Here is a 10,205-nt window from a genome sequence, read left to right as displayed (position 1 = left end):
CCCCCTCTTCCCTCCCTCCCTCCCTCTCCAGTGGGGGAGAAGGTGCTTCTGCAACCTGCGCAGGGCCAGCAGCAGGAGGAGGGGCCCCTCCTGGAACGGTGACTTTGGCACCCCTGCCAGATGTTCACCAGCGGTTCCCAGCCCTGGGATGCCAGCCAGGCTGGTGGGAGGCTATGCAGGAGATGCTAGAGGGGCTTTTCCCCCCCCCCCTCTCTCTCTTTCTCTCTCTCTCTCTCTCTCTCTCTCTCTCCTTTATATATATAAGCATTGGAAAGTCATAGATACAGGGTCTCCATCCATGGGGTGAATGCTGCATGCTGTAAAACAGCCTTTCTCAAACTTGGTGACTTTAAGCCTGGGTGGACTTCAACTCCCAGAATTCCCCAGCCAGCAACGCTGGCTGGGGAATTCTGGGAGTTGAAGTCCACCCAGGCTTAAAGTTGCTACAGCTGAGAAAAACACCTGCTATAAAGTATGTTTTGGTTGAGTGTTTAGTTTTTCGGTCGGTCTGTAAAAGAGAGATTTCCCAATCGCCATTCATGTGTGTCACAAATGGAGATAAAATGACTCTTAGGAAGTGCTTGAAAGCAAAGGGCCGGCTCGATTGACGAATAAAAACCCCGTGACTTTCTCATAGCTGAATTTGGGTTTTCGAGGTGGGAATCGAATGTCTCCCGCCCTCTCCCGGCCTTTTACCTCCTTCTAACAAAGAGGGACAACTTGGTTATGTCCTACTACTTCGTGGGGACAGTCTGGAAATTTCTTCCGATCCTGGAGACTAAATTATACAAGGGATGGTTAAAGGGAACCATTAATCCATATATCATCCCGGACAAATGTCTGTCCGAAACATACAAAGAACCCCTGCAGGAATTGGGTATGTCTAGTTTAATGAAAAGAGGGAGCTAACATGAGCGCAAGTCTTCCAATATCTGAGGGGCTGCCACAAAGAGGGGGGGGTCCACCTATTCTCCAAAGCACCTGAGGGCAGCACAAGAAGTGATGGGTGGAAACTAATCAAGGAGAGAAGCAGCCTAGAATGAAGGAGAAATTCCCTGACGGTTAGAACAATTAATCAGTGGGACGGCTTCCCGCCAGAAGTTGTGGGTGCTCCGACACTGGACGTTTTCAGAAAAAGAGATTGGACAGCCATATGTCTGGGATGGAATAAGGACTCCTGCCTCGCACAAGGGGTTGGGCTAGAAGATCTCCAAGGTCCCTTCCAGCTGCTTGATTCTAGGGTTCCCCTCTGCTCACTAAAAGCAGATTCCCACCACGTGGTATTTGCTAATAAAAGGGGCCAGTTGATGCCTCCTTGGACCCATCTGGGGGTTCACTGAGCCCTCCTCCCCACTCTCGCTTCCACCTCCTCCTGGTGAAGGAGCCGAGGTGACAAGGCAGCTGCTGCTATGGCCCAGAGCCAAGGCCCCCGGCTGGCACCCCCACGGATGGAAGGGCCGGACAAGATTCGGGGTGGCGGCCGTTGCTTCGGTCTTGAGTGGGGGTGAAGTTGGCGGAGAGTGGGGTGCTGAGGCCTGGCCGGCTCAGTCGGGCAGCTGTATGCTGACACGACTGGAGGATGCCCGGTTCAAGTTGGCGTAGATGGGGAACGGTTTTTCATGGATGGCCCATCCGGGTCCCTCCCGCAGGACAGGAAGGCTCCCGGTCACTGTCCAGCCGCTTCTGCAGCCTGCTGGGGCCGAGGCTGTCGTCACTTGTTCTTGCTCTGCTGACCTGAGCCCAGGAGTGGCCCTCTGGCTGCTTTCTGGTCAGTGACCCCGGGCCTGAACCAGGATCTGATTCTTCACGATTCTGCAGCCAAGGCTGACATGGATTTAGGTCGTGTTACAATTTAGATACCCGTCACACGAAGCCGGCAGCTGCATTTTGTAAGCCCAGGTTGAGGAGTGAGTTAGGTGAGCCCAGCAGGTTTCATCAGATGAGAGAGAGAGAGAGAGATCTTGCAGCTGCGTTCCCACATTATATTAAGCCTGCATCCGAGAGCTGCAGGCCAGGCGATTCAGGGCTTGGGGTGCCTGGANTCTCTCTCTCTCTCTCTCTCTCTCTCTCTCTCTCTCTCTTTCTCTCTCTCTCTCTCTCTCTCCTTTATATATATAAGCATTGGAAAGTCATAGATACAGGGTCTCCATCCATGGGGTGAATGCTGCATGCTGTAAAACAGCCTTTCTCAAACTTGGTGACTTTAAGCCTGGGTGGACTTCAACTCCCAGAATTCCCCAGCCAGCAACGCTGGCTGGGGAATTCTGGGAGTTGAAGTCCACCCAGGCTTAAAGTTGCTACGGCTGAGAAAAACACCTGCTATAAAGTATGTTTTGGTTGAGTGTTTAGTTTTTCGGTCGGTCTGTAAAAGAGAGATTTCCCAATCGCCATTCATGTGTGTCACAAATGGAGATAAAATGACTCTTAGGAAGTGCTTGAAAGCAAAGGGCCGGCTCGATTGACGAATAAAAACCCCGTGACTTTCTCATAGCTGAATTTGGGTTTTCAAGGTGGGAATCGAATGTCTCCCGCCCTCTCCCGGCCTTTTACCTCCTTCTAACAAAGAGGGACAACTTGGTTATGTCCTACTACTTCGTGGGGACAGTCTGGAAATTTCTTCCGATCCTGGAGACTAAATTATACAAGGGATGGTTAAAGGGAACCATTAATCCATATATCATCCCGGACAAATGTCTGTCCGAAACATACAAAGAACCACTGCAGGAATTGGGTATGTCTAGTTTAATGAAAAGAGGGGCCTAACGTGAGCGCAAGTCTTCCAATATCTGAGGGGCTGCCACAAAGAGGGGGGGGTCCACCTATTCTCCAAAGCACCTGAGGGCAGCACAAGAAGTGATGGGTGGAAACTAATCAAGGAGAGAAGCAACCTAGAATGAAGGAGAAATTCCCTGACAGTTAAAACAATTAATCAGTGGGACAGCTTCCCGCCAGAAGTTGTGGGTGCTCCGACACTGGACGTTTTCAGAAAAAAAGATTGGACAGCCATATGTCTGGGATGGAATAAGGACTCCTGCCTTGCACAAGGGGTTGGGCTAGAAGATCTCCAAGGTCTCTTCCAGCTGCTTGATTCTAGGGTTCCCCTCTGCTCACTAAAAGCAGATTCCCACCACGTGGTATTTGCTAATAAAAGGGGCCAGTTGATGCCTCCTTGAACCCATCTGGGGGTTCACTGAGCCCTCCTCCCCACTCTCGCTTCCACCTCCTCCTGGTGAAGGAGCCGAGGTGACAAGGCAGCTGCTGCTATGGCCCAGAGCCAAGGCCCCCGGCTGGCACCCCCACGGATGGAAGGGCCGGACAAGATTCGGGGTGGCGGCTGTTGCTTCGGTCTTGAGTGGGGGTGAATTTGGCGGAGAGTGGGGTGCTGAGGCCTGGCCGGCTCAGTCGGGCAGCTGTATGCTGACACGACTGGAGGATGCCCGGTTCAAGTTGGCGTAGATGGGGAACGGTTTTTCATGGATGGCCCATCCGGGTCCCTCCCGCAGGACAGGAAGGCTCCCGGTCACTGTCCAGCTGCTTCTGCAGCCTGCTGGGGCCGAGGCCGTCGTCACTTGTTCTTGCTCTGCTGACCTGAGCCCAGGAGTGGCCCTCTGGCTGCTTTCTGGTCAGTGACCCCGGGCCTGAACCAGGATCTGATTCTTCACGATTCTGCAGCCAAGGCTGACATGGATTTAGGTTGTGTTACAATTTAGATACCCGTCACACGAAGCCGGCAGCTGCATTTTGTAAGCCCAGGTTGAGGAGTGAGTTAGGTGAGCCCAGCAGGTTTCATCAGATGAGAGAGAGAGAGATCTTGCAGCTGCGTCCCCACATTATATTAAGCCTGCATCTGAGAGCTGCAGGCCAGGCGATTCAGGGCTTGGGGTGCCAAAGCACGGTCGCAAAGAGAGGACAACCCCTGGCCTGGAAGAGCTGTTGAAGAGCACCCCGCCAGGGGGCTTGGAGGCCTCCCGGAGGCCCCTCGTGAGCAGGGAAGGACCTGGAGAAAGGGGGAGGATGCTGGGATGGAGCCGGAGACGGACAAATCCAAATCGGCAGGGACGCCTGTCCAGGCATTTCGAGCAGGAGGTGGGGGGGGCGGGCGGGTGAGGGTGATGAGGTGGACTCGGGAGCGGCCTGAGCTGGACCAGAAAGGAGAGGAGGAGGAGGAGGAGGCCGCAGAAAACCTTCATCCGGCAGAGTCTTGCCAAGAGGCTGTCCTGGCCCAGAGCTGGGAAAGGGTCTGGCAGCCGGGGGGAGGCGGATGGATCCCCGCAGGGCAGCCGGTTCTGCCAAGGCTCCCTTGTGCAGCAGAAAAAGAAACCTGGGGGGGGCTGCAACGACCGGCAGAAACGCACCCCTCATTCACCCAAGTAGTCCCACTCCAGGCAGTGCCCCCCCCCCAGCATTTCTCCTGGGGGGGGCAAGGGGCATCATGGATATCTGGGCAGGGCAAGGGTTAAATTCCATTTTACTCACATCCCGAAAAAATTCCCACCCCAAACGCAGGGCTGCCTTGTCCTCCTAGTGGAAGCTGATCTCAGAAATAGGTTTGGAAAGAGGGGGGGGCAAGCTGGTAGACAATTCCCCCCCCCCCGCCAGAGGGAGCCAGCCAATGCCCAGGGTGGGCAGGGGGAGAAGAGAAGGGCAGGAACCAAAGGGGTCCCGAAGCATCCCAGTCCTGTGGCTGGGGCCATTGGGGGAGGTTTAAGGGTGGGAGATTATTTGGTTCTGGCAATAGAGGAGTCCTGCTCCCACCCACCCCCCACGCCCCTACTCAAAGAGGGCCACTGTTTTGGGGAGGCCCATTCCAGGGGTTGCCCGTTCTTCAGACTCCCATCTACAAGGATTTAGGCCAGTCATCAGGCCAGTCATCCCCATTTTGTCCAGGCCAGTTTCAGGGAGGGGGGTCTGCTTGCTGAGGGGTCTGCTCAATGGAAGCCATCAGGCAGGAAGGAGGTGATGACCACTTGGCTTTGGGGAACCGCCTGGCTTGAGAAGCTCCGGTCAGATTTCAGGCTCTTAAAATCCCACGCCAAACGCAAAACGTCCTCTCCGAAAATGAAGATGAACTCGGTGTTGTTTTTGTAGCCAGAAAACACGTGACGATTCCTGCTAACAGCTTCTTCACGCTTGTCCCTGGAAGGCCCTGGTGGGAGATTCCTGCAGAATCGGCCTTCTGTGACTCTTGCAAACAGGCTCTGTCCAACGTGCAAGTGCCAAAGCTCCTTGGACCCGGCTCCTTCACAGCTTGTAGGCTGGATGCTTTTCACCGTGGCTTGTTTTAAACTCGGAGAGCCTGGCTCAAACACAGTGACTGAGTTGACGCTTCAGTGTGGGCTGAAAATCAGGCACTGGCCAAGACTGTGGATCCAGGAGATTTAGTGGCGGTCACAGCTGGGCAGACGGTTTCCTGCCCAGCCGTGTCCAGAGATTGGCAGCCTTTCTTTGCCACTACAGCAAGGCAGATGACCACTAGGCCCACTAAGGCCCATCTTGATCTCCGGTGTTGTTGGAGACTCTGGAAAGAGCGCAGAGAAGAGCGACAAAGATGATCAGGGGACTGGAGACTGAAAGATACAAAGAAGAAGGATGGCTGGAATTGGGGATGTCCAGTTTAATGAAGAGAAGGACTAGGACGTGACATGATAGCAGTATTCCAGTATTTGAGGGGCTGCCACAAAGAAGAGGGATCAACTTATTTTCCAAAGCACCAGAAGACAAGACAAGAAACAACAGATGGAAACTGATCAAGGAGAGAAGCAATCTGGAATCAAGGAGAAACTTCCTGACAGTGAGGACAATTAACCAGTGAAGTTGTGGGTGCTCCATCATTGGAGATCTCCAAGAAGAGATTGGACAGCCATTTGTCTGGGATGGTATAGGGTCTCCTGCCTGAGCAGGGGGTTAGACTAGAAGACCTCCAAGGCACCTTCCAACTCCATTTTTCCGTTAACAATCTGAAGTCCCAAAATCCTGTATCTTCCTCTGAAGCCCTTCCCTGTTTTCATTAGCCAAGTGAGACGATTCCAATATTCTGGCTGAACTTCATTTTATGAGGAGGAGATAGAAAAGTGGGAGATAGTAGTCCGGCATCCTCTGCCCCCAGATGGGGTGTGGGCTCGGGGTCCTGCAAATGGTGCTGGTGGAACGTCCAGCAGCCCAGCTCGTGTGGCCGTTGGCCAGCTTGTGTGGCCCCAGGGCCCCCATCTGGTCCTTGGGGGGGGCAGCTGAGTTGGGAGGCTCTTTGGCTGGACTCTTGTCAGGAACCCAAACGGCTGTGGTCGTGTCATGGGTTGAGTTTGTGCAACATAAACCTGGCTACTGAATTAAGCCCGTTTTCTGTGTACACCCAACGCAGTGAATCATGAATTCCCCAACACACTAGACACCTAAGCTGTGGTTTTTCAGCTTCTAGAACTTCAACTCACTCAGTTAGGTTGCCTTCTGTGAACACAGCCAGTGGGAGGGCAGCCCTGGGGATCGCTCCCCCAGGGGTTGGGGGCTCATGCTGGATCCAGGTTGCGTCGTAATCACTAGATATGACCTCTTGCTTATGGGCAGAGGTAGCATGGAAAGGCCTCACCTGGCAGTGAGTTGCTGGGGAGGGAGGAAGCCTCTTTGAAGGGGGCGGGGGGGGGGGGCAAGGAAGGATGGATCCTGCCCAATAAAAGGCAAGGACAAGTAAGGAGAGCCGGTCCAAAGACTGGGAGGGGCACAGGAGCCCTTGAAGTAGAGCGTACCAAAAGCATTTCAGGGACAGGAAGTCAGGACCACCTTCCCTTCTCTTAAAACCAAACTGTTCTCTTAAAACAGGTGGAGAACGATGGCCCCTTTATGACTTGTGGACTTCAACTCCCAGAATTCCTGAGCCAGCCACTCGTGGCTGGCTCAGGAATTCTGGGAGTTGAAGTCCACAAGTCATAAAGGGGCCACCGTTCCCCACCTCTTGTCTTAAAACAAAATCCGAGAAGCCGGAAGGGGCCAAAGTTAATCTTCTGAGCGCTTGACTCAAGGAAGGTGGGGAGGTTTCTCCTTTCCCAGCCGGGACGCTTGGGGTCCTTCCGGTTCTGGGACCAGCTGAGGAAAGGGAAGGCCAGAGGTTGCTCAGCTCTGACTTAGGAAGGTCCCTCAGCGGTTGGGAAGACTTGGGAACCTCCTGCTCTCCAGAACCGGTGCGCTTGGGGAGAGGAAGAGGGTGCTCCGTCCATCTCTGAGGAGCTCCGCACGGCGACCGGGGCACCCGATTCTCCTCCTGCCAGGCTCCCTGGGCCTCCCTTGCGGGCACTCCCCACTCTGCAGGACAGCCTAGTTCCCCCTTGATAGGGCAGGGTGGTCGAGGGCCGGCCCAGCTAACCCGGCGTGGCGTGTCTGACTTTGCAGAGAAGCTGGACGAGATCCTGGCAGCAGCTGAGCCCTCGCTGAGACCAGACCTGGTGGAAGCAGATTCCCGGGCAGCCACCGTGAAGCAGAGACCGACCAGCCGGCGCATCACCCCTGCGGAGATCAGTGTGAGAGGACTGGGCTGGGGGCTGCGCCCTGAGAGCAGGTTGAGGAAGGGCCGGGACCTCTGCTGAGGCCAGCTGGGCCTGGACCGGTTTCCTCTGCGGCCACATGGACGATGCAGGCCGAAGGGCCACCTGGCGGCTCCATTGAGCCGGCCTTTGGAGGACCAAAACGTTGGTCCGGGTCAGAAGGCCACTTAAGTTTCCAGAGTAGAGAATAATAATGATGATGATGATGACGATGGAAGGGACCTTGGAGGTCATCTAGTCCAACCCCCTGCTCAGGGAGGAAGCCCTATACTATTTCAAACAAAGTCTAATTTCAGCTAGGCTAAAGCTGGCTGCCCTAGCCCAGGGGTAGTCAACCTTGGCTCTTTTCTGACTCGTGGACTTCAACTCCCAGAATTCCTCAGCCAGCCTGGCTCAGCTTGGAAACCTCTCCCTTTCCCCTCAGCATGGCTGGCTCAGGAATTCTGGGAGTTGAAGTCCACCAGTCATAAAAGAGCCAAGGTTGCCTACTCCTGAGCTAGGCTGTCCCTTCAGCCTTTCCCAGTTTGGGGGGAGGGGATGACTCATAAAATTCCCAGCCATTATGGCATAATGCCAAGTACAGGTAGTCCTCAATTTACAACAGTTCTTTTAGTGACCATTCTAAGTTACAACGGCGCTGAAAAATGTTGAGTTATGACCGTTTTTCACACTCGTGGCATTGCCCCCTCCCCCCGTGATCACGTGATCAAAATTCAGGCGCTCGGCAACGGGTTTGTATTTCCGACGGTCACTGTGTCCCCAGGGGTCACGAGACACCCTTTTTCCCCCTTCTGACCAGCCACGTGCATGGAGATTCACGTGGCCAGATTCACTTAGCGGCCGTGTTGTTAACTCAGCAGCTGCAGGGATCCACTTAACGAAGGAAGAAGAAAGAATTTGGATCACGTGACCCGCGGGGAGGCTGCAACGGTCGCGAGTGTGAAAAACGTTCCTAAGTCAGTTGTTTCAGTGCCATTGCAACTTCGAACGGTCACTAAACGAACAGTTGTAAGTCCAGGGCTGCCCGTAGGTGGTCCCGGGGGGGGGCCTGGCGGTCCCTCCTGGCCCCCGGTGCTCAGGGGAGGGGGGCCGCCGTGGGACTGGCCATGTCTCCTCTTTCTCTTGCAGTCCCTCTTCGAGCGCCAGGGGATGGCGACCCACGCTGGGCCCGAGAAGCCCCACGTCTCCCTCCGCAAAGGCCTCCCGCGGACCAAGTCTGTAGGTAGGTGGGGTCTCCTCTGGCTCTCCCGGGGGCCCCGAGGGCAGGGGCGGCCTCAGCCCAGACTGTGCAGGGAGTCCCCGGCTCACGACCACAACTGGGCCCAAAATTTCCGTTGCTAAGTGAGACATTGGTTAAGTGAGTTTTGTCCCATTTTATGACATTTCTTGCCACGGTGGTTAAGTGAATCTCTGCAGGTGTTGAGTGAGTCACATAGTTGTTAAGTGAATCTGGTTTCTCCATTGACTTTGCTTATCCGAAAGTCGCAAAACGGGATCACGTGACTCCGGGACACCGCGACCGTCCTAAATGTGAGCGGGTTGCCAAGTAGCTGAATTTTGATCACGTGATTTTGATCATCTGGGGAGGCTGCGGCGGTCGTAAGCGTGAAAAACGGTCACGAGTCACTTTTTCCAGTGCTACTATAACTTTGAGCGGTCACTAAATGAACTGTTGTAAGTCAAGGGTTACCTGTACACCAGCCTGTCGCTGAGGTCACCTGGTGCAGCTGTTGGCTTGGCTGGCCGATGCCCCCTGGAGCCGGTCTCAGGCGACACCCAGGTGAGGTGCTTGTCCCCAGGTGACCTGCACGAATGGCAGGCACTGTTGTGGACAGGTCAGTTTCCCTGACTAAGCCGTCTTCCAGGTGGGCTACCTTGATTATGGGAACTCGGGCTGCTGTTTCCCAGGTGCAGTCGAGGCTTGCAAGGCACGGCTCCCCCTCCACCTGGGCTCTCCTTAAAATAAATCAGCCTCTGGATGTCCGGTTTGGGAACAGCGTCCCCGTGGAAAGGACCCCGTGGCTCTGAGCCGGATCCCAAGGATTTGTCCCCAGGGTGCAGAGGATCCCAGGGACCAGGCCGGTGCGTCTGCTGTTCACTGGGCTGATTTGTGAGCAGGGTTCCAGCAACGCGAAGCACAAATTCACAGAAGGAAACGGGGGCATCTGCCTGTTTATACTTCGCCTAGCAGGACATCAGCAGAGCGAGTGTGAAAAATATCAGCGTTTCAAACAAGGCATGGGGAAAAAAATATCTCCGGGAAATTGTCCTGCTGGAGCTGAAAATAGTTCAGCGCCCTGGAATGAAGAGGCCACCTGTAAGGTTTCCGTTTAAATGGTTGCAGCAGGTGGAGAAGGAGAGGCGGCACGTCCTGCTCACGGCCGTGGGAGAATTCCAGCTGGACGCAAGAGCAGAAGAGGAAGCTGGGGGGGGGGCAGGCAGAGCCGTGGGGCGGGGGTCGCCGTGGGGCTTCTGGTGACACTTGGGGGGCTGCTGCTGCTCCTCTGTCACCTGCCAGTGCTGCAGGGCGCCTCCCTTCCGGGAGAGATGCCAGTCCCCCCGCCCGTGGGTGGGAAAATGTTCTGGGCACAACAACAGCTGACAAACGGCAGTGATTCACAGCCCGGGAGCTTCCGAGCAGGTTTTTGCTCTGCTTGATGCGGAAACATGTCG

The 10,205-nt window shown here is 55.0% G+C and overlaps 1 protein-coding gene across 1 annotated transcript in view; it reads left to right on the top strand.

Moving 5' to 3' along the window:
• The window catches only part of SHANK3 (SH3 and multiple ankyrin repeat domains 3), a 131,492-nt gene that overhangs the window by 100,474 nt on the left and 20,813 nt on the right, over positions 1-10,205 (top strand). Inside the window, exons 14-15 of the mRNA XM_015817915.1 lie at positions 7,381-7,508; positions 8,661-8,754. Coding sequence (XP_015673401.1) covers positions 7,381-7,508; positions 8,661-8,754 — 222 coding nt within the window. The remainder of the gene's footprint in view (positions 1-7,380; positions 7,509-8,660; positions 8,755-10,205) is intronic.

Source organism: Protobothrops mucrosquamatus, unplaced genomic scaffold, assembly GCF_001527695.2.
Source record: "Protobothrops mucrosquamatus isolate PMUCROS unplaced genomic scaffold, P.Mucros_1.0 scaffold655, whole genome shotgun sequence".
Lineage (NCBI taxonomy): Eukaryota > Metazoa > Chordata > Lepidosauria > Squamata > Viperidae > Protobothrops > Protobothrops mucrosquamatus.
The sequence above is the reverse complement of the archived record's forward strand: the minus strand, read 5'-3'. Positions and strand labels throughout refer to the sequence as shown.